This window comes from Metarhizium brunneum, chromosome 2 (genome assembly GCF_013426205.1).
Source record: "Metarhizium brunneum chromosome 2, complete sequence".
NCBI lineage: Eukaryota > Fungi > Ascomycota > Sordariomycetes > Hypocreales > Clavicipitaceae > Metarhizium > Metarhizium brunneum.
The window spans coordinates 6,714,209-6,736,380 of NC_089423.1; the positions used below are offsets into that span (position 1 = coordinate 6,714,209).

Below are 22,172 nucleotides of genomic sequence, written 5' to 3' on the forward strand. Positions count from 1 at the left end.
CCGTAGCCCGTGTCGGAAGATGCCGACATCACGAGATGCCTGTAGGAGTTACCATCCCCGTCGAGCCCGTTTCGATGCCGGGCCGCGTTTCTTTTTATAACACTCTTCCCAGGTGTTCAACGTCATGCTTCATTAAATCAAAGCACCTGATGACGCGCCGGAATTGATGCTCTCCGGAGCAATCACAAAGCCTGTCCTTGCCGTCCCTTGCGTCAGGTCTGGATCGCCAGGCACAAGCACATGCCGAAAACACCATCGCTCCAGAGCACCCAAACTCCATCCATGATGGACGAAAACCTGCGTTGAAACCCAATGCTCCCCCCCCTATTTTTCTGTTCTCTTGAAACCAATAATCCCAGCCCAGCCATGTCCTTCCCCATCACCCAACCCTCGTTCCCAGCTTCCCTGTCGACAAAAACCCCCTGTTCCCCATCTCACCCCTCCAGCCGATGCCCAAAACACCAAAAACAACCCTCCCATCCGCATCGCCATCCGCGCCGCTCCCGTCCTCGTCCTCGTCCTCCTCGTCCTCCTCCACCACCACAAAACACACCTGTTCCACCTCGCCCGGGTGCAGGACCGGCCTCTCCCCCTCGGCCCAGTTGCACCCCTCGCACCGCAGGCCTCGCTCCGCCTCCATGCCCACCTCCTCCAGCTGCATCACGTCCTGGCTGCAATTCTCCAGCTGCGCCTCCAGCACCCACCTCTTCCTGCTGCTGCTGCTGCTGCCGCCCCCCAGCAGCCCTACCTTTGTGCGCACCACCAGGCCAGCCTTGCACATGAACTGGTACAGCTTGCGGAACGTCCTCGTGCGCCCGCTCGTCTCGCTGGCCTCGTAGTAGCTCACCGTCACGGCGAGCACATGGTTCCCCTCCTCCTTGAGGTCAAACGACACCACCCTCTGCAGGGTCTCGCCCGCGGCCAGGTCCGCCGGCGCGCCGCTGGCCAGGGGCAGCCTGTGCGCGGGGCCGGGGCCGGGCGTCTTCATCTCGGCGTCGATGCGCACGTCGCGGATATGCTTGGCCGGCGGCGGCGACGGTGATGGCGACGACGAGGACGAGGATGTCGTCGTGAGGTCATTGTTCGCGCAGAGCGTGCAGCTAAACGTCTCGCCGACGTACGCTGACCCAAAGGACACGGGGAGGTTGAGGATCGGGCTGAGCAGGAAGGGTGCCGGGTTCGTAGACGGCGTTTTGTAGGACAGGCTAGACGGGAGGAAGGCCTCCTTTGTAGCGGGGAGCGGGGAGCTCGGATACTGCGGTACGAGGGCCGGTCGTGACAGTCTAGATGCGTTTTTTTTTAGCGGTTGCGCCGGCGGGGATGAATGAAACAGGAGAAGGGGCCGTACCGGAGGACTTTGACGGAGACGGAGTGCGGCTCCTTGACGGGGTCGTGGGATGGGTATCGCTGGTGGCTCATTGTGCCCGATTGGTGCCGCTGTGATGATTTTGGCCGTTGTGGTGTTGAAGCAAGTTGGCGAAGCTCGAGCTTGATGGTGGGACGCGCTGCTTATCGATAGAACGGGGGCTGGCGACGTCATTTTTGCATGGCTGGGCAAACACGTGTGATGATGGACATGGGGAATTGACAACAGTACGATTGTTCCATGACTTCACAAAGTCCCATCTTTTTTATACACGAATATATGAATCTCTTGTTATTCAAATAGCTGCTACGGTTTCTCGCCTCGCCTCGCCTCGCTGGGGGCGCTGCAATTGATGCACGTGCAGCGCACCTGTACGTACGTGCCTACATCGTCTACATCTGTCCACACGGCGGTCAATATGTAGTCCAGCACGTTGCACTCACATTTGTCAATTCACTACGTCTTCGTCTTCTCAAAAGCCCCAAATTGTCCAGCGCGACGCCACAGTCAAAAAGAACTACTAGTAGGCATATCAGCAATTCTGAACGGGTTCGCAACCCTCCCAAAAAAAAAATACGAGTGTTTTTCCCTAGCAGCAACAAGTTTATCCATACACTACATCGTTGGAATATTTTCATAGTCCTGGTGGAGGGGGGACCTAGGAATCGTCAACGGGCGTTAATGCCTTTTGTAATCAACATGGGCACGACTTACAGCGCTGTAGCTGCCACCTGGTGGCGATCCTGATGGCGGCGGAGGAGGAGGGGCGGCACTGGGTGGCGGTGGAGGAGGAGGAGCTGCTTCGCTCGGCGGCGGAGGAGGTGGTGATGCCGATGTTGAGGCCACGGCTTGACCTGGAGCACCGGCTGCTTGGGCTTGGGTTGCTTGAGCTCCGTAGTATTGTTGATACAGGGCAACATAGCTATCATGGTCAATTTGTCAATTCCCGATTTCTTGGGACGTGGGAACTTACTTGGCGTAGCCGCCATATGCAGCATATGGATCGGCACCGCCGTAGTACTGAGCGTATTGAGCGGCATAGTCGGCTGCATTTGTTGCCGGGCTGTTAGCACCGTGAGCTGGACTGTTGGTCGAGGCATTCTGGTCCTGGCCATATCGGTCCTGGCCATATCCCCCATACGATTGGTTGCCTCGGTCGTGATGACGGTCGTTTCCTCCTCGGTACCGGTCCCCTCCATGTTGGCCACCTCGGTCATTGTAACGGGGCGGTCGGGACTTGAACTCGTCATATTGCTCCTTGACATTGGCAACCAGGTCTTCGCAAAGTTCCTTGGCTTTTTCAACCATGCCGGCATCGGGGCCACTGTGGCTGGTTAGCAACAACATGCATGCATCACTTGATAAGAAAGTAGCCTGTACATACGCAACGTGCAAGTACATGTCTTCGTCACTCTCTCGATTGGTAGCACCCTCGAGATAGCCAGATCCACGGCCTTTGATCTGTACACGGCACCCCGTTTCCTGCTGGATGTGCTTCACATATGACCCGCCGTGGCCAACGATTTGCGCCCTCAAGTTGAACCCTGGAATCGGCTCGAGATCAATGGGGATCCTCTCTTCGGGCCATTTCCGCTATACAAGTGTTAGTGGCCAAGAAGCAAACCACGACTGCGGTGGGATTGCTGGCACGATGCTTACTCGTCCTCCATGCTCACGCTCCCGTTCACGCTCAGGTTCCGGCTGCTCCTGGTCTCGTCGGCGGAATCGTCGTTCATCAACCAGTTGCGGCAGTTCTTGCTTGATGAGTTCGTTGATCTTGGCAACAGCGGCCTCGAGGCCTGATTTGGTAGTGCTGGTAATGTGAAGGTAGAGCGGTGGGTTCTAAATACACATGTTGGCGGTCGCGCTCCCACGACACCATTTGACATTACAAAAACTTACAGCAGCGGTGGACATGGCCTTATTAGGGTAGTAATTGCCCCGAGTAGTAATATCTTGTAAAGGTCAACCTATGTCCAACGAAAAGCAAGTTTAAGTGAGAGGCGATTCGTACCAGCTCCGGTTTCTTCACCAATCTATAATCAAGCGGGAGTCAGTAGGAGAAAAGACGAGGGGGTTACTGGCGAGCTACCATGCCAGGTGTAAGCAGGATATCCCTAATGCAAATCGGCGTCCCAGGTGAACGGGAGTTCGCCAGCAGTTGGTAAATCTGAAGAAGAAGAAAAGATATGTGAAAAAAAGCAAGTAAATATTTACCTTTTTCTGTGTAGAACTCTTGGTGACTAAGTAGCGATTTCGCAGGTCATTGACCTCGATGTCTTGAATGTAGTCGCCATCAGCGGTGTACATTTCCTTGCTAACAGAATGCGGCTTTGCTTGTCCCGACTGCCCATCGTTAGCATCGGCGGACTGGATTGGCGGTACATCGACATGTTGAATGCCCTTTCGAGCTTGGAGCGAGGCATTGATTCGAGCGGCGGCGGCAGCTGCAAAGGTCATTAGCACCCGGGTTGGTTCCAGGAAGGCTGTGAGCTATTCGCGATATTCAACCTTGAAATGCAAGGGGGTTATAACATACCGGCTGCCGCTGCTGCATCAACTGGTGACCCTTTTGCGTCCGACGAACTATCGTGACCGAGGGGGCTGCGATCTCTGCCTTCGGGTCGACGGCTTGGTGGAGAGCGCGAGCGGCGGTCGAATCTCGAGGCCCTCTTTGGCTCAGGTTCTGTTTGGTCAAACCGGGACCTCTTGGCTGTTCGCCGTTCGGAATCCTCCATGGTGGAAGCTAAGGATGGGCGACTCGAACGAGGCGCTCAAAGTTGATTGGGAAATGGGCCGTCTTTTCACAGACAGAGCGCGGACGTATGTATGCGAATCAGGACAACACTTCGGAAGGCGTCGATTGGCCCTTGATGCAAAATAAGATACTCGCGTGGTCGTCGCTCGACTGTAGCAATGTCAGGTGCATGCACAAGTCGGGCGCAAACCAACTTGCAGGTTGGTCGCGATGCTGAGGTTGAGGCGCTGCTCTCGGCACGGCAGAAAATTGTACATGGGACCAACATTAACGAGACACGATTGGCGGCGGCAGCGCCTGAACGTGGTACTTACCTAAGGCGGTAGGGCGGACACCTGTTACCAGACGGCACAATTTGGTGCAAGGGCTGTGCAGACTGTGCAGGTGGCGCAGTGCATGTTCAGGGAGAGTTAAGAGTGTGCAAGTGCTCAGTACGACATTTGGCCAAATCATTGGTTCATATTCCGATTAATCCATGTTCAACGAATACTACATTCAAAAACACACCTCTACACTCAATTTCAGAATCCTGGGGAACATTAGAGCCGCAGCCGTGGTGTCGTGTTAGAATTAGAACAAGTCTTGGCTCGGAACGGTTTGGCGTCATGTAACTCATGTTCCAGCCTTGGATGTTGAGAAACACGATTGGGATGAATTGATTCGCGGCTTGCCCCATCAGCTGTACGGGTTTTTGTTTAAAACACAGCAGTTGTCCATCTCAGTTAGAAACCAATCGGTCTGAGGCTCAATCCCATCTCCAGGCCGAGTCAGCTCTTGAAGTCATGTAGCAGCCGACCTACCTGTCGATTCCAGGCGCATTTGCAGCCCAGATGTCTGGCTACTGTGAGATGTACTGCCAGGTATGTACTCCAGTATACTATTTGTGTATTCTTCTCAAAAAGCAAATATTCTGCCATGAGTATGTACTTTGTAATAAATTCCACCGAATGCATGTTCCCCGGGTTGTGGAGGTGTGCCAGCCATTTTCGCACTGTATCTCCGCCAATCAGCTTCCCCCATACCCCAGTCCTTCACCTCCGGTCTTTCGGAGGACCGTGATAGCTTTTGACTCACGACTGCAATCTTCTCCTGCATCGTATCCTGCCGTCCCCTCCGACGTGCAAACGATTCCTGAGAGAAACATCTTGTATTTTCACAAAAGGGAAAGCCATTGGCCATCCCCTGTCTGAAAAGCAACCAAGATGGCCTCCCTCCGGTCGTGCGCCGCTCCCCTGCGCTGGGCGACCAAATCCTCAACCCTCAGCTTCGTGCGATACAACTCCTCCCACAGCAGCTCAACCTCTGCCATTGCCTACAAGGCTCTTCGAAATCGCTCTGCCCCCTTGCCCGTGACCAACGCCCCGCCAGCATGGTCCGCCCAAGCCGCCGTTTCCAACATCCTCTACGAAACGCCCACGCCGTCCATGGCCCCGCCGAAGCGCCATATCCTCAATTGCCTGGTCCAGAACGAGCCTGGTGTCCTCTCTCGTCTTTCTGGTATTCTGGCAGCTCGTGGGTTCAATATCGACTCGCTAGTCGTGTGCAACACCGAGGTGGAGGACCTGTCTCGGATGACCATTGTCCTGACTGGCCAAGACGGCGTTGTCGAGCAAGCTCGTCGACAGCTGGAGGATCTTGTCCCCGTCTGGGCCGTGCTTGATTACAGCAATGCTGCTCTTGTTCAGCGTGAGCTGCTCTTGGCCAAGATCAACATCCTGGGCCCCGAGTACTTTGAAGAACTGCTCTCTCACCATCGTGAGATAACGGCCGGCGAATACGACCGCGAACATACTCCCGAAGGTGCTGAACAAGCTCAGTCTTTGGAAGAGACGTCAGCCGACTTCCACCCTAGCAAGCTGGCAGCCAGTGAGGCTTTGCGTCACAAGCATGAGCACTTGAAGACTATCACCTATTTTACTCATCAGTTTGGTGGCAAGGTTTTGGACATCAGCACCATTAGCTGCATTGTCGAGCTGTAAGTTCACATGAACCGTGGCGTGATGCATTCGCAACTGGACACTAACGTGGTAATTACAGCTCCGCTAAGCCCACTCGAATCGACTCTTTTCTCAAGCTCATTGCTCCCTTTGGTATCCTCGAGTCGGCCCGTACCGGTCTGATGGCTCTGCCTCGTTCTCCTCTCCGTGGCCCTGCTGAGGAACCTCTAGTCAAGGAAGCCGAGGAGGTAGTTGACGCCAGCCAGCTCCCCCCTGGTTAAATTTTTTTTCTTCAAGGTCAAGCATCCTATGGGGGGGTCGTTGACCACTCGGCGTCTGAAGGAATGGGAGCCTTGTGTATAGTTGTTTATATTGTTGGTTTATTTAAATTCAACGGCTGCCTACGCTACTTGGCTTTTGTGCGCCCAAATCCATTGTTGAAGAGTTAAATCAAATACCGGTAGCTCAATTACTAGTTCCTTCCCTCACTGTAACAGGCTGCCCTTGTTGACAACGAAGCCCTCGAGCGCAGCTATTCACCTGTTAGTTCTCTTCTCCAATGAACATGAACTCGAATCACGTACCAACAGCAGCCCACAACCGATTCTCTGCCTCGGGAAAGACGAGAGACCTAGGACTGTAGAAGACTTCATCTGCAACCTCCTCGGGATGTCGAGGCAAGCAGTGCATAAACTTCCAGCCCTCTTTAGCGCCGCCCCTCTTGGCCAAGTCATTCGTGATTTGATATCCTGCAAACGAATTTAGTCTCTTCTGCTGCTCACTCTCTTGGCCCATGGAGATCCACGTATCCGTGACCAACACATCCGCACCCTTGATGGCTTCCTCGGGGACCATAGTCTCCGAGAGTTTGCCAGGTGAGCTGACCCCTTCGGCCGAAGAGATGATGAGCTGCCTCATCTTATCGGGAATTCCATAGCCAGCAGGGGATGCAACTGCGATATCAACGCCCATCTTGACGCAGCCAATAGCCAGATCAAACAGAACATTGTTAGAGTCTCCCACCCAGGCGACCTTCAAGCCATTGAGACCCAGGCCAGGCCCAGAGGGTTTTGAAGAAGGAAAGGCCTCGTGGATCGTGAGAAAGTCGGCAATGGTCTGGAGGGGGTGGAAATCCTCGGACAGGGCGTTGATGACGGGCACGCTGGAGTGCTTAGCGAGATTGGCAACGTCGGAGTGAGGCCCAACACGGGCGACCATGCAGGACGTCATTGACGAGATGACGACTGAAGTGTCGTACAGGCTCTCATTAACCTAACACGCGGTCAGCAACCATGGCAAGTGTGGGAGTTTGGGGTTCAAGCATACACCGAGCTGAATATCATCCTTGCCCAAGAACATGGGATGTCCACCAAGCATCGTCACCGCCGCCTCGGTAGACACACGCGTCCTCGTACTCCTCTTGCTAAACATCATGGCAATAGTCTGGCCCGACAACGAAGTGCTCAGCGAGGGCGGCGTTTGACCGGCCTTGACGGCCTGCTTGCGCACAGCAGCATTGCGAACTATGGATGAGAATTCAGCGGGTGTCAGATCGGCGATTGACATGAGATGCCTGGGTCCTGAGGATTGAGAATATGCCCGTTTTTGCAGGCCGTTGAGGGCGAGACGAGCTGTGCGTAATGTTGATGGTTTCATGGCGAAATGTGTCTTTGAGTTGGATGGGAATGGGCGTGTGAGTGAGTGTGGAAGAGTGAGGGGGAGCGACAGGCCAGGATGGTGCTGCAAGCGATGCAATTGCTATCTCACTTAATACTTATGCATCACGACGTCTTCGGATTTTATGAGCTGGATGGGTATCAATGACTGGATGGGTATCAATGACTGGATGGAGTCATTGTCCCATTGGTGTTCGCCGTTGGCGGAGCAGTGGTACAGTGCCGGGACTGTGCTCCACTTTTTGACGTTGCTTCTTTCGCTCTGAATATTACTGGAAGGGGACTGGAGTAATACCGAGCTGCCGAAATGAAAGAAGCCACATGCTCGTATCCAGCTGGAAAATTCAAGGCGTCCAGCACTGGGCGAAGCAAAAACGCCATTGAAAATTGGTGTCAGTATTTCTCTCCCGTATTGATACAGAATGTGTTATATCTTCATCACTAAGCTTGTAGCTTCACAAAGAACATCAAGAAAAATTACACTTGACACAACCTCTGTCTGGTTGGGAACGAAGCTGCTCTAGGGTATGGCTAGTGGACTTGGCTTTAGCCTGGGGTACATGTACACATGTGCACCAATACGGCATGCACGACAAGGCACCGCACTTAACCGGCCCCTCATTGCGACGGGCAAAAAGCGGGCTAGTCCTAATGCGTGGTGCCTGACTCCGTGCATAGCCAATTAAAAATATTTCCTCGTCATCCGTATGGGTCAGCCCTGGTTCCTTGCTTGTTGCGACCCCCCAAGGTTTGTGACATCTGGACCCAGACCAAACCTTACCAACCCGATGCCGGGCATGACCTTTGACTGACGTCCTTCGCGTTGTTCTCATCAAGTAATCCTCCCATCTACACCATCTACACCATCATCATCATCCTCTCCTCAATTCTCTTATCCTATCAGCCTTCCTTTCTGGCTTCTCAAACATCAAACACCCTAATTCCGAGTTCCTATTAATATTTTCTCCTCCCTCCAGCCCCTCCTACCCGATCCACCCCCGGCACTTGTTGCTGGCGATGCCCCTCCAAACCTGAGAAACTTGAGCAACGTCATCATGGCCGCTTACGCCGACGAAAGATCCCCGCTGCTCGCGACGACGAATGAGCAGGAAAATGAGACTGAAGCAGATGCAAGAAATGAGTCGTCGCCTCTCTTAGGAAATCGAAGAGACTCTGCTACAGATGGCGACCACGAACACCACCATGACATCTCACCAGATTCTCCACATAAAGGCGAGGCGCCGCATCGGAAACGAAGATGGCCGTCTCTTATTGCCATGGTCATCTTGGCCTCGTTAGTTATAGTGGTTATGGTCCTCGGCTTTGTAGTGCCGCCGGCCGTCCAGCAGTACGTTGAGAGTGCAGTCGTGTTGGAGCCAACAGACCTGTCAATTGAATCGTTGACGGCGAATGGGGTTCGTGCTCGTGTAAAGGGCACGTTCCAACTTGACGGGTCAAGAGTCAAAGATGAGAATGCGCGTCGTGTTGGGAGACTTGCCACAGGAATTATGAGACAGCTTGGTACTGCCTCGACCAAACTGCGCGTGCATTTGCCTCACTACGGCAATGCCCTTGTCGGTACTGCCGACCTGCCGCCCATCACACTCAACCTTGTAGATGGCCAAGTCACAAACTTGGATTTTGTCACCGAAATTGCCCCCGGCGACACGGACACGATGCGAAAGGTGGTCAACGAGTGGCTCAAGGGAAACCTCGAGACACTGCAGGTTACGGGAGCCACTGCACTCAGCTTGAAATCGGGCATCTTCCCTCTGGGAACCCATGACGTTTCAGAATCTATGGTATTTGAAGGTCAATCTCTCTACCGCGCCTTTGCTTCCCTGTATTTTGGTCAAAAGACCATTAAATAATGCCCAATATACTACTGATTCCATGCATTCTGGGCTAACGCTTTCGCAGCCAATGAGCTTCCGTCCATGCCCGAGTATACCATGCAGAGTCTCCTTTTCCATGACGTTCCCACTGGTGACAATGGCCAGATGGGAGTTGGCGCAAACGTATCCATGACAGCCTACAACGAATTTCCGATCGATTTAACCATCCCATCCCTTGGATTCGAAGTCCTTGTCCCAAACTGCAACTTGTCTCAGCCCAACATCAAGATTGCAACCGCCGCGACCAGTGCCATTGATGTGCACGCCAAGTCGAATGTTACTGTGGAAGCAGAGGGCATTATCCGGGAGCTCCCAGAGTCTCTCACCAAGGCATGCACCCCAAGTGAGTTTTCACCACTGGACAACTTCATGAAGCGTTATCTGCATGGAGAGGATGCAGAGGTGTTTGTCCGCGGAAAAGCACCTGAGGGTGGTGACCTCCCGGGATGGATTGGCGAGTTCATTGAAAGCATCACTGTTCCCGTGCAATTCCCGGGACGCTCATTGGATAACTTCCTACGCAACTTTTCACTTGACGACGTCGACTTTAAATTGCCCAGTCCATTTGCCGACCCAAGCGACGCGGACAGCAAACCACGGGTATCTGGCACGGTGGTGATCCTTGCTGCCATACCTGCTGACCTGGACATTAACATTGAAGTGACCAGCCTTCGTGCCAACGGCGACCTCCTGTACAAGGGCACAAAGTTTGGAGAGCTGCACGTTGATGAATGGCAGAAAGCCACTTCCAACATGATTCGAAACCCTGGCGACGGAGAGGATTTACTCAAGGTCGTCTCGAGAATCGTCGACACTCCCATCGACATTACCGACAGCGACACATTCTCAAACATTATACAAGAACTTCTATTTGGCGACGAAGATATCATCCTCGACGTTAATTCCACCGTGGATGTCAAGGTGTCGACAGTCCTTGGCAACCTTGTCATAAGAAGGGTGCCCGCAGCGGGCAAAGTTCCTGTAAAACGTCCGTCATCCACATGGTAGATTGCGATCCAGGCGAGAGCACCATGTTTCCTTGCGTCCAGTTTTATGTCAAGCACATGAAAAGCGCTCGACTGTCCCCTGGCTAACGCGCTGCAGACGTGCCTGGGGACACGCTCGCGGCCTTGAACCCGCAGGTCGGGGAGGTGCATATCCTCAATACTTCTAGTACAGGCGTGCATATACAAGCATCAGTCACTGTTACGAACCCTACACCATATACAGCATCAATACCATATGTCAGCATTCATATTCTTGAAGACAATTTGTTGATCGGCGAAGCTATTACGAAGAACTTGCATTTTAAATCTGGTGTGAATACAAACATTATAGTGGAGGCAACATGGGATCCTCCCTCGTTTGGCGGAAAGAAAGCCCACAAAGCAGCTCGTCGTCTGCTATCGGAGTACCTGTCGGGAGAGAATACAACGATTACGCTGCGGACACATAACGGCACAATTCCGACGGTGCCAATCATCGGCGAAGCACTGTCCAAGATCAACTTGACGTTATCAACACCCCGGCTAGAACTGCCGGGTGATGAGGACACGGAAGGCCAAGGCTTTATTCGGGACGCCACGTTTCACATTCTTTCATCCACTGCAACATTTATGCTTGCCTCACCACTGCGCTACGACACAGTTTCTATAGAGTACATCAACGCTACAGCTTTTTACAATCACACTGAGCCGATTGGCCAAATTATACGCGACGAGCCATTCGACGTTTCGCCGGGTGTCTCGCAAACTCCACGATTACCAGTTGAATGGTCGGCGGACCATATGGGCCTTGATAAGCTTAAGAAAGCCCTAGGTGGGAAGTTGAAGTTGGATGCGGTGGCGGACGTTACGGTCAGGGTGGGATATTGGTTCGAGACGGTTCATTATGTAGGCAAGGCAATTGGTGCGAGGGTTTCTTTGTGAATGACTTGTGGGCGTTGGGGTTGGGTTGGGATTAGGTACATGGCAACCTTTTGGTTTTAAGAATGGCGGTCTAACGGTTTTTTTTTTATTATACAGGATACACGGAGGGTTTGCTCTACATGCAGGCGTATGCGAATTCAAATACACTTAGTGCTACAATAATGGTACCATAAACTGTCCTCTTTTGAATGTCTCGCAGGTTTGCAACTAGATGAGGAGCGCAAGGGAAATGCAGCCCTTGATGAAGTCATCGCAGCTTGGGACTCCCCTCAACAGCCCGCTCAATCGACAAGCAATAATAAGAGCTACAAAGTTGCAGGCAAGCCCCGTCTTAGCCAGGGACGGGTCGAGAGTAACCTGCCGACATGTCTCAAGCTACAAAGTCACAAGCACTCTACACTCTACGAGCAACAGGCACATTGTGGCAAATGCATCACAACACCAAGATACATACCTCATCGTTCTAATCAGCACGTGTCAGCACGAACGCAAGCGCAAATTGAGGAAAGAAAAAAAAAGGTAAGGGTATCAGCACCTTTTGGTATTCTATTTCTCTCTCCCCTGGATTCCCGTAGGATTTGCATTAAAAAAAAGAGAGGAAGTCGTGCCTGTTATACAATAAGTCAAAGTTCAGCCAAGTCGTACGCCTGCCTCCCGTCTCTTCTTCAGCTGCTGCGCCGTGGCGGCGCTCATGCCGCCGTCCCTGCCGGCGTCGAACAGACTCTGAGCCTCTCGTCTCTTCTCATCCTCAATCTTTTTGAGGCGCTTCTCCGTCTTGCCCTTTCCGCTGCCCTTTCCGTGGAACTGGTGACTCAGGTGCTTGAAGGCCTCCTTTTGGTCGAGCGAGCGGCCGTGCTCGTCCGTGTACTTGAGCTCGACGTTGGGCTTGTAGGTATCGGAAAACAGCTCCGCCATGCGCCGGGACTGCTGTTGGTCTCGCCACATGTTTTGCTGGCGGGCCCAGTCTTCGCGCTCGCGGACCGTCATGCGGTCTAGGCGTCCCGAGGCCCGGTCACGCTCGCGCTGCTGCCGCGTCTGCTCGTCGAGCTCTTCCTCGAGGATGCGTTTGCGGGCGAGGAACTCCTCTCGAGCGCGTAAGGCCTCGTAGTCGGAGTCGCGGGATTCCTCGATGAGCCCGCGCTCGCGGAGGAGGGAAAGGGCCACGCCCATGCCGGCGCCAATGGCCTTTTCTTCCTCGACGCCCGTTTCTTCTTCTGGTGCTTGGGGCGGTGCGGATTCCTCCTTGATTGCAGGTTGCTCTTCGTGCTCGCCATTCTCCATAGGGTGGTCCTCTGGCAGACCTGGACTTTGGGTTTGAGTTTTGTGCCGTCTTGGCTTCTTCTCTTCCTCGTCGTCTCGTTTGCTCAAGCCAGACACGAATTCTGAAATCTCTCCAATGACTAGGCCCGTGCTTTCGCCGGTGCCGTTTGTCTGCTGCTCTGCCTCGTCATCTTCCTCTTTGAGCTGCTTTGCAATGTCCTCCGGTCTAGCCTTCTTTCTCTTTTTCAGAGCGCTCTTTCTTTGCAGTGCTAATGAGGCCTGAAGGTCGTCATCGTCTACAAATGTATCCGATTCAGCTTTTCGCTTCTTGCTGTTGCTCTCTTTGGTGTCCACATCCATGGCATTGCTGTCTTGTTGGGTTTCAAGAGGGAAAATATCGTCATCGTCGTATTGCTTTTGTCTCGTGCCCTTGGATTTCTTCTTCTTGGGCTTCTTTACTTTGATTTCTGAAGGGGCGAGGTAGTCGGAAGACATGGGCGCATCGCCAATAATGTCGTCAAGGCTGATGGTGGCTTTACCTGCCTTCGGGGCTGGCTGGCCAAGGATATCAGCGAGCTCTGCAATTGTCCCACTTCCGTCGAGCGTGAATTTCTTGCCCTTCTTTCCGTAAATCTCGTCGTCGTACTGAGCCAGGATTCCACCCTGGCCTTCCTCGTCGTCATTAGGGTCGTATCCCGGTCTCCTCTTCTTGAGATCGAGCCTCTCGCCTAGCTTTTCCTGCTCACGCACCCCCAGATTCTCGAGCTCGTCGCCTTCTTCCTCATTCTCTTCAATCGTGGTATCTTTTAGCGTGAGAACCTGATCTTCCCCACCGAGGAAATCGGATGTATCGTGTGCGACTTTGATACCAGCAAGATCCTTGGAAGTGTACTGAACAGCGGCAGCTGCTTCGGCTTCGGCTGCAGCAAGCTCTGCCTCTAGTTTTCTCGCCTTGTCAATCTTCTTTTGTCTCTTCTTCTGACCCATCAGCCATGCCTTGGCGTCGACATCGCCCTTCTTGGCGTCCTCCTCGCCGAGGCCCTTGCCTTCCATGACTGCGAGGCGCTGAGCTTCATCGCGAGCCTTTCGAATGGCGGCTGCTCTGTCTTCACGCTTCTTTTTTGCAGCCGCCGCCTCTTGGTGCTTCTTATAGTTTTCATACGACTCAGCTTGTCGACTTTCGAGCGTGCTTGCTGCCTCCTCGTCCCTGGATCTGGAAGATGGGTCGGATTGTATGGCAGCACCTGGGACAGGCAAAGGCTTCATGCCCAATGACACCCTGATGCGGTTGGTTTCTTCGATCGTGGCGGCGTCCATGGTATCAATTTTCTGATGCAGCTGTGTGAAAAACGAATTATAAACGCAGCTGAACCGCAACAATCAACTTATGACAGTGGCGCAGAGCAACCATCTGATACAAAGCTACTCCGAACAAAGTTCAAGGTCTGACAATTGGAGGGATCTGGGTCCGGGACATCAACCTCACAGAAGCCGGCCAACCAATGCGTTCTACCTTCCACGTGACCGGACCCACAAAAAAGTTCCCAAGCACCTTTATCAAGGCCCAAAATTTCTTTGCTTCACATCTTTTTCTTCTTCTTCTCAACCACGGATCTGTGCCCGGCAGTCCCTTGCTTCTACGGGAGTCCAAGGTTGATTGCTGTGCAGCTCGATAACCCTACGGAGCCATCAACTTGTTATGGTGTCAATGTCCTATCGACAGGTCCAAGAAAGACTACCGCTGCGCTGTTCGGTTGTCGAAAGACTACCTGAGCCGCGTGGTTGCCAAAGGCTTTATATTCCACCCCTCTTTTCCGAGACCGTCGGTCGGTGAGGTTGAGGCAAACCATATCGCCTACATTCTTTGTGCATGTTTCTGCTGGGTGAGAAGTTTTTTGCGGCCTGGAGGTGCACACGTTGGTTTGAGGATCCGTCTGCTTCGAACCCGCCGAGAGCATCACACAGGCTCTATTGCCACCGCCTTTGTCGCATCGAATCCCGAAGACCTTTCTCGCCTGTCTTGTCGTAGATAATGTAATTTTCTTCGTGCTAAGCCCAAATGAAGTACTCGCAAATACTCCCTGCACGTGTGCTTAGCAAAATAATGCCGAGCAATCAATCCCCAGGGTGAACGCGTCTGACACGGCCCTGAGATTTCTCGTAAAGCCTATATTGCACTAAAAGCGCATCATTCCATGTGCCCCGAATTCGACAGGCGCACGCCCATCCTGGCCCTTCTGATGTGAATTGCTCGGCGGGCTCACTCTTTTTGCTAGGTGCGCTCACGTTCTGCGAGACAAGGGCTGTCAAACAGCAGGCATGTTACTCCGTAGTAGCTTACCAGAATCACATACTTGAGACCTCGAACATACAACTCGAGCTCCCAACTGTACAGATATCAGAGCTAATCGAGTTTCTACACGGCTTCTGCTACGCTGTGACCCGTGTGAGCAAAATCTATACTTTTATTTTACAACAAACCAAGAGCCGGACAAGGTTGGCTACGTTTGGAATACTTGAACATAGCAATACCATTCTAGAATGGCGAAATATATTTCATCTATCCCCATGACTATGCCTCCAATCGCATTTTGCCACATTGACTGAAATTTTCAAGCGCAGCTTCCACTTGTCCAGGCAATCCACTCATAATAGCTACTACCGAATGCCAACCACATATTATTCAATCTTACTAGGGAGTAGCCTTGCTCATGCTAATGAGACGCTTGACACCGACCTATCAACAGTTAGTACACACTCCATGATGTTCTGCTACCGGGCATACATACCATCCAGTTGCCGCACTCTTCAGTTTTGTCTCTCTGAATCTCAACTTGCAGCTTCTGCGCCGCGGCATAGTCCTTTGCTTGAATAGAGTCTGCCAATTGTGTGAGCTGGTCAATAGTGGCCGGCTGAACGAGCTCTTCGTTGTTGAGATGATCAAATAACAGATTCAGTCGCTTTTGCGTGTCGTTGACCTGGGCAGCAAAGGTGGCAGGCGCCTTGGCCGCAACGCGCTGCATGTCTTGGCTCAGAACGTCAACTAAACGCTGAGCATGAGCCGGGATGTGCGAACGGTCGCCGGCGGGATGCTTGGCCTTTGCTGGAGGCGCGGCGGCCTTGGGAGGCGGCGGTGTAGCCTGTGGGAGGTTGGAAGGTGGTGGTCCAGACGGAGGACGACCGGCAGGAGGGGGGCCAGCCGCCTGACCTTGCTGGGGAGCGTATGGCGACGGAGCATACTGGCCTGGCGAAGGTGTCTGTTGAGGAGGCGCTCCGTAGGGGTTTGCTGGAGGTGGTGGTCGGCTGCCGGCGGAGGGAGGGGGAGGCATGGCCGACGTAGGAGGCTGGTTGGGCCGCTGGGCAGCCGGGCTGGGAGCATATCTGTTTGATGGAGGTGCGCCAGCAGGGGGAGCATTATAAGGAGATGCTGTTCGAGGGACAACCTGGGGAACTGGCGACGGAACGGCACCGGGCTGTGGTGCAGGAGGTGCGTACTGGTTGGCGGTTGATGACGGCCTGGGAGGAGGGATGCCATGAGTCTGCCCCGTCAGCGGCGACTGCACTCGAGGAGGAGCCGCACCCCTAGGAGGAGGTGGTACCGCTGATGTTGCATGTCCGTAACCACCAGGCGGAGGAGGTCCAGTCGGGGGCGCACTGGAGCCTGCAGTTGGACTTGTCGATCCAGGGAAGGGCGAAGTAATGGGAGCAACGGGTGTAGATCTCCTAGGCATGGCCTTGGTCACCAGAGGGACGTCATTCCAGTTCTCCGCGCTTTTAGCTCTGTTCGGAGGGGGGGCAGAGGGCGTGGACGAAGAGCTTCGAGGAGGGCCGCCTGCCATAGGTGGTGGAGGCACCATACCTCCCCCATAAGCGGGCTGAGTAGTAGGTTGGTATCCCATAGAAGGTTGATAACCCTGAGGTTGATACTGGTTTTGTGGCGGATACTGCTGTGTCTGAGTGACGGGAGCGTGCGGCTGGCCAAGGCCGCCATAAGGGTTCGCAGGCGACCCGGTCGTAGCTGGCTGAGGTGTACCATAACCAAGGGTAGGCTGCTGCACCCTGCTTGCTGTGCTGGACGTGGCCTGTCTGGTGGTGGTTTGGCGCGTCGCAGCTTGCGCAGCAGGCTTCTTGGTCGCCAGCTTGACACGGTTTCTAGCAATTTCAGCGGCAGGGTAGCTGGATGGCAAGAGATCGAGATACTTCTGCGCAACTTCCAGCTGGCCATGGCTGGCGAGGATATCAGCATACTCAGTGTACTTGTCGTACAAGGTTGCCAACTTCCAGTCAGAAGTCTGGCTTTGTTCACTATCCTGGAATTTGGTGACCTGTCGGAATACAGTCACCTTTTCAATGAAGTTCTGTAGGGATTTAGCGTGGACAGAGAAAGTCGAGCCACCAGTAGCCTCCTTCATACCGGCCTTTTCAGCTTCCTCGAGTTCAGCGACCCAGATGGACACAACCTTTTCCAGCTTTGAGCCAACAAGATAGCAAAAAGATGCATCCTTTCTCGAGCCGCCATCCTGGATTCGGTCGCCCAGAGCTTCGCAAAGGTCAGGGAACTCGGTCGGATCTGAAAAGGTGCAGACAATTGCCATGGTTTCTTTCCAGTTCTCAAGGTCGGCGTTATAAACTACATCCCAGAGATTCTTCGCAATGACAGATCCCAATAGACGCAGGTAGCTAGGCATGCCGCTCTTTTGGGAAAGGTAAGCGGTCTGGACCTTGTCGACGAGCTCCTGGCCACCGCAGTTGGCAATCAAGAAGGCGTCTGCAATTCTCTGCTCCTTGAGACAGATGTCGGTGGCTTTGGCAAAGTCACCCAACATCAACGCTTTGGTGATATTCTTTTCAACAGAAGTGTCACCATCAGAGAACAGGTGGAACGGGTTGTCAGTCTTGGCTCCCTTGGTAGCTGCAACACTCGACAGGAAATCATCACCCTCATCTCCACCAAAGAAATCGGAAACTTCCTTGCTCTTTTGCTCGCCCTCTTCGTCAGCCTTGGAATCAGTCTTTTTCTCATCGGCGTCGGCGTCAGCCTTTGATTCACCATTGACAAGCTCATTCTCCTGGAGACCAAGATATTCAACAATCTGTCCTCGAGGGTTGTCTCCAGCAAGCGTCTCGATTACTTTCCAGTCAGCCTTCTCTTCCTCGGTGTGAGCCTGCGAAGCACGCTCTTCACAAATAGCGGCAACATCGCCGGATTCGAGTGCGGTCTGGAACTTTGCGCTTGCGTCAGAGACATCAGCATCAGCAGAGAACTTGGCAATGGCAATCTTGGAGGAACGCTTCTGTCCAGGCTGCGATGGGTTGGCCTTGAAGATGACAATCTTTCCGCCAAACGCAAACGTAGCACCAACGGGGCGTTCGAACCAGTTGGGTGCCTTATTGAGAGACCAAGATGCGCCCTGCGGCTGCGTCTGGGCGGCTCGGAAGAATTCCTCGCCATCCAAGTTCTTCTCCGCTGGGGTCTGGGACGTGTCTGGGTTGGTGTTCTGCAGGGTCTGGATGGTGATCTTGCCGTCGAAGCTGGCCGTGGCAGACAGGTTGGGGTTGTGAGGATTGAACCGAGTCTGGAAAGTCCAGTTTGTCATCTCGGGCAGCTCGCCGTACTTGTCGCCCGTTTGAGGATTCCAGACTAGCGTGCGGTTATCTTTACCAGAAGACAGAAGCAAGTCGCTGTCTTGGCTGCACCATGAAAGCGACAGAATGCCCTGTTCATGGCCCTGAAGAGTCCTCTCGGGGGCATTGGAGTTGCGCAAGTCCCACAACAGCAAGACTGGCGTATTGTCATCGGGGGTGGCTGTCAGGAGCTTGGTGGAGTTGTTCGGATCCCAAGCAATGGCGCTTACGGCCTTTCGGTTGTTGTTGAGAGTGAGTGAAGCCTTCTTCGTCTTCAGATCCCATACCGTTACAAAGCCTCCGGCCCCGCCAGTGGCCAAGATGTGTGACACTTTTCGGTTCCAAGCCAGGCATTCAATATCGTCAGATCGAGCAGCAACGTTGCCCAGTCTGAAGGGGTTCTCAATGTCGTTGACATCGAATATGTACAGCTCGCCCTTGGCTCCGCCGGTAGCCAGAATGTGTGGTTTTAGAGGATTGAACTGCAGAGCCTTGATGGCACCAGTGTGCTTGTTGGTCTGTGAGATGAGCGCATCAGGAGCACCAGCCTCAAGCTTCGCGGCGTCCCAGAGCTCGAGGGAACCATTCTCGAGTGCGCCGGCAATGATACCCTTTGGATGGTCGGAATCCGCAGATCCCCAGGCAATGTCATAAAATCTAGCACAATTTTTTGTCAGTTTAGCAGATCCCTCTGTTGAAAACTATCGCGTCATACCTAGACTCGGTGGTGATGCTGGCTAATGGCTGGAGCTCCAACCCTTGCAGTTGATCATCCAGGGAAAGATCCCATAGCTCTAATTTGCTTTCATCTGAGAAATCAGCGTCCACCGCACCGGCACGAGTACCAGTCACCAGGAGAGGCTTTCCTGAGCCCGGAGACCAGGCAAAGGTAGCCGTTCGTGGCACTTCTCGAAGGCGCACCATGGTGGCGGGGGATAAACACGACCAAAGAGAGCCAAGACGAGGCCCGGCGATTCGATTCGAATTTCAACTTCCTGTAGCTAAAATTCCAGCCTATGAGTTTCGAATTAGACAAGTAGGGCCGAAGAGCCTGTTGCAGGAGATAAATACCAGAGTGAGGAATTGGGAGCTGGCGCAATGGCATGTAAGTCACGAATATGATGCCAGATTGCAGGCTCGACGATTATATGGGACCCTCCTGAGCTCCCAACGAGGGACACGTCCGTGCCTCCCTGGATTGAGACGCCAGGATAACAGGGGTAGTGTGGAAAGTCACGTGATATTTTGGGTGTATGCACTACATACCTACCTAGGTAGGTAGTTTTTGCTCAGGACAGCCTCAGTTAGCAGGCCAATAAGAGCTTGAGCATCAAAGCTACTTCATCGGGCTACATAATTTCTTTTAAAAAGACGGCCTGAAAAGAAGAGGGCCTAAGCCATTTTGTATTGTTCCGATACCGTGTCAACATGTCAGAGGCTGCTCGCTGGAAAGCCACGGTGTTTGTGGGCGGTCTGTCATCTGTCGTGACCACAACTCACTTACTCGATGCTTTTATTCCATTTGGAGAAATCGTTGAGGTGCAGCTTCCCAAGCCCGACTCACGAAAGTCTACGGATGCTCACCGTGGCTTTGCATACGTTGAATACGAGGACCCAGAAGATGCCAAAGAAGCCATCGATAATATGGACCAGTCAGAGTTCTTTGGCAAAATCTTAAAAGTATCCCATGCAAAAGCCCCCAAGAGCGCGGATGAAGGCCTAGGCAGCAGGAAAGCCGTCTGGGAACAGGTTCGTCACCCCCCTCCAGACTTAGTCCACAGAAAAGATACCCATGTTAACACTTTGCGAATAGGAAGGTTGGTTGGCGGAGCATGCCGCGGAAGAACAGACTGGAGCTTTGGGAGGTGATGAACTAGCTGCCAATAGTTCCGCAGCCGATCCTATGCAAGGTTTGGAAGGGTTGGATGTAGCTGGGCCGAAACCAGTGTGAGGATTTATCACGGCTATTCCAGTTGTCACATTGTTTTATTAAAGGGAGGATAATTGCATAGCGATGGTGTTTTACGGAAAGGGTGAATGTAGTATCTCAAGAAAATCGGTACTCTATTCTGAGCAACAGGGAGACACAAAGTGAAGAAAACGAAGAGCTCTCAAGGCAGGTCTCAATTAAAGAGCTGTTTTTTCCTATGTTGACATGTACAAATGTTTTGCCATCCGCAAACAAAATGAAATCCTCCGGCCCTATTTGTCCGGTAACATTTAGTGGTGCTCATCTTGGTGATCAACAGCACGGCCTCCAGGTCCCTGTCTGGCGAGTCGGAGGTTCTTGTCGACCACGAATTTTCGCACACTCGAGTAACCAGCAGCAAAGATGGCGAAGCCAACGACGGCGGCTAATGTCATCGATTAGATTAACAAGCTATGTGTGTAGGTACATGCCGACCGAGGTATGTACGTACCGAGAGGAATTAACTCAGCGGGAATCTGCTTGAGCTTGCGCAGTCGTTGGGAGACGGTGTGGCCTTGGAATCAATTAGCATGCTGCGGAGCATCATGACGAAGATTCGTTCAAAGAGCTTCCAGTCAGCTAGAACGGAGTCGTTCGGCACGTACCGGCCTGGTCTTCCTTCTGTAAAATCACCATCGTTAGCTCCATCTCAGGCAGTGCTCATTCACGACGGACTCACGGGAACCGGTCGCATCATGCGGGCCGTGGGGCGGAACATTCGGAGGGCGGCGGTGGTACGCATCTTGAAGAGAGGAGATTGGTCTGTATAGAAGCGGACGTGGTGTGAAGCAACTGACAAAATTGTCGTTCTTTGGGTGGTGCTTCAGAGGTTGCCGAGCATCTGGTGTTGCAATTGCCCATCGGCCCACTGGTCGGTTGTGGTTGCCTTACCCCATTGGTTGGCGGGCCTGAGGCACAAATTGAGCCACCAATACCGGAACATCTGATTCCAAACCGAGAACGTCAACCGCATCAATCTCACCACCAAGTGCTCGAGTTCAATCGCCCACCCCCGCGTCAAACTTGCCCTGTCCTTGGAAGCATCAATCGAAACAAGTCGCCATGGCTGAAGAAGATGGTCAGGAGCTTGTCACCAAGCCCTTCAAGTTCGTTACTAGTATGTGCCGATAATCCCTCCCCTAAAATTCATGGTCTGATCCTGACCCGAGGCTAACAATTCCGCAGCCGGTAAGCTCCAACCCGATGAAATCCTCGTGCGCGACTCGGCGAACAGTTCAATTGCGTCGAATTCTGCTTCCGAATACTGACGCGAAACTTCCCCATAGGCACCGACGCTCGCTTTCCTAACGTGAACCAGACCAAGCACTGCTGGCAGAACTACGTCGACTACCACAAGTGCATCATTGCCAAGGGGGAGGACTTTGCTCCTTGCCGTCAGGTACGACAGTAGATTTGAGTGTGTTTGCGAATTCTAGAGCACAGAGTTTACTAATTATGCGGTAGTTTTGGCTGGCTTACCGAAGCTTGTGCCCCTCTGGATGGTATCAGCGATGGGATGAGCAGCGAGGTGAGTGTTGTCACAGCCATGCCAAAGTTTTCACAAGGCTAATGGATTTGTCCACAGAGGCTTCCAACTTCCCCGTCAAGCTGGACGCGTAAGTTTTCATCAGTGGCGGTGTAAATGATAATTGGTGTTGATAGAGGATGGAGTAGCAGCTATGCTGCAAGTGTATTACTCGGGAAACTCGGTTCTACAGCCGTGATTACGGTGACGTCAATTGAGAAACAGCCTTTTGG

At 53.1% G+C, this 22,172-nt stretch overlaps 10 protein-coding genes across 10 annotated transcripts; 4 read left to right on the forward strand and 6 right to left on the reverse strand.

The window, feature by feature from the left end:
* Positions 1-379: 379 nt before the first annotated feature.
* On the reverse strand, positions 380-1,419 carry trappc13 (Trafficking protein particle complex subunit 13; the record flags this gene model as incomplete). The annotated part of the gene is made up of 2 exons (XM_014689614.1): positions 380-1,283; positions 1,349-1,419. 2 exons carry the CDS (start codon positions 1,417-1,419, stop codon positions 380-382), a joined length of 975 nt encoding a protein of 324 aa, XP_014545100.1.
* A 581-nt stretch (positions 1,420-2,000) lies between these two features.
* Positions 2,001-4,104, reverse strand: G6M90_00g049940 (uncharacterized protein; the record flags this gene model as incomplete). Its single annotated transcript, XM_014689615.1, has 9 exons — positions 2,001-2,024; positions 2,081-2,288; positions 2,340-2,690; positions 2,751-2,959; positions 3,026-3,208; positions 3,269-3,321; positions 3,381-3,402; positions 3,584-3,813; positions 3,906-4,104. The coding sequence occupies 9 exons, from the start codon at positions 4,102-4,104 to the stop codon at positions 2,001-2,003; spliced, it is 1,479 nt and encodes a 492-aa protein (XP_014545101.1).
* A 1,222-nt stretch (positions 4,105-5,326) lies between these two features.
* On the forward strand, positions 5,327-6,342 carry ILV6 (Acetolactate synthase small subunit; the record flags this gene model as incomplete). The annotated part of the gene is made up of 2 exons (XM_014689616.1): positions 5,327-6,099; positions 6,162-6,342. The coding sequence occupies 2 exons, from the start codon at positions 5,327-5,329 to the stop codon at positions 6,340-6,342; spliced, it is 954 nt and encodes a 317-aa protein (XP_014545102.1).
* A 204-nt stretch (positions 6,343-6,546) lies between these two features.
* argB (Ornithine carbamoyltransferase) lies at positions 6,547-7,717 on the reverse strand (the record flags this gene model as incomplete). The annotated part of the gene is made up of 3 exons (XM_014689617.1): positions 6,547-6,593; positions 6,646-7,333; positions 7,388-7,717. The coding sequence occupies 3 exons, from the start codon at positions 7,715-7,717 to the stop codon at positions 6,547-6,549; spliced, it is 1,065 nt and encodes a 354-aa protein (XP_014545103.1).
* A 1,075-nt stretch (positions 7,718-8,792) lies between these two features.
* On the forward strand, positions 8,793-11,560 carry G6M90_00g049970 (uncharacterized protein; the record flags this gene model as incomplete). The annotated part of the gene is made up of 3 exons (XM_066130478.1): positions 8,793-9,588; positions 9,658-10,620; positions 10,737-11,560. 3 exons carry the CDS (start codon positions 8,793-8,795, stop codon positions 11,558-11,560), a joined length of 2,583 nt encoding a protein of 860 aa, XP_065986620.1.
* A 630-nt stretch (positions 11,561-12,190) lies between these two features.
* Positions 12,191-14,137, reverse strand: snu66 (U4/U6.U5 tri-snRNP-associated protein snu66; the record flags this gene model as incomplete). Its single annotated transcript, XM_014689619.1, has 1 exon — positions 12,191-14,137. The coding sequence occupies one exon, from the start codon at positions 14,135-14,137 to the stop codon at positions 12,191-12,193; it is 1,947 nt and encodes a 648-aa protein (XP_014545105.1).
* A 1,375-nt stretch (positions 14,138-15,512) lies between these two features.
* On the reverse strand, positions 15,513-19,369 carry sec31 (Protein transport protein sec31; the record flags this gene model as incomplete). Its single annotated transcript, XM_014689620.1, has 3 exons — positions 15,513-15,557; positions 15,610-19,102; positions 19,161-19,369. The coding sequence occupies 3 exons, from the start codon at positions 19,367-19,369 to the stop codon at positions 15,513-15,515; spliced, it is 3,747 nt and encodes a 1,248-aa protein (XP_014545106.1).
* A 504-nt stretch (positions 19,370-19,873) lies between these two features.
* Positions 19,874-20,396, forward strand: Ppie (Peptidyl-prolyl cis-trans isomerase E; the record flags this gene model as incomplete). Its single annotated transcript, XM_014689621.1, has 2 exons — positions 19,874-20,194; positions 20,259-20,396. The coding sequence occupies 2 exons, from the start codon at positions 19,874-19,876 to the stop codon at positions 20,394-20,396; spliced, it is 459 nt and encodes a 152-aa protein (XP_014545107.1).
* Positions 20,397-20,665: 269 nt separating this feature from the next.
* G6M90_00g050010 (uncharacterized protein) lies at positions 20,666-21,156 on the reverse strand (the record flags this gene model as incomplete). Its single annotated transcript, XM_014689622.2, has 4 exons — positions 20,666-20,799; positions 20,866-20,928; positions 21,020-21,035; positions 21,094-21,156. 4 exons carry the CDS (start codon positions 21,154-21,156, stop codon positions 20,666-20,668), a joined length of 276 nt encoding a protein of 91 aa, XP_014545108.2.
* A 320-nt stretch (positions 21,157-21,476) lies between these two features.
* On the forward strand, positions 21,477-22,034 carry cox12 (Cytochrome c oxidase subunit 12; the record flags this gene model as incomplete). The annotated part of the gene is made up of 5 exons (XM_014689623.1): positions 21,477-21,531; positions 21,600-21,647; positions 21,701-21,813; positions 21,879-21,942; positions 22,000-22,034. 5 exons carry the CDS (start codon positions 21,477-21,479, stop codon positions 22,032-22,034), a joined length of 315 nt encoding a protein of 104 aa, XP_014545109.1.
* Positions 22,035-22,172: the final 138 nt, after the last annotated feature.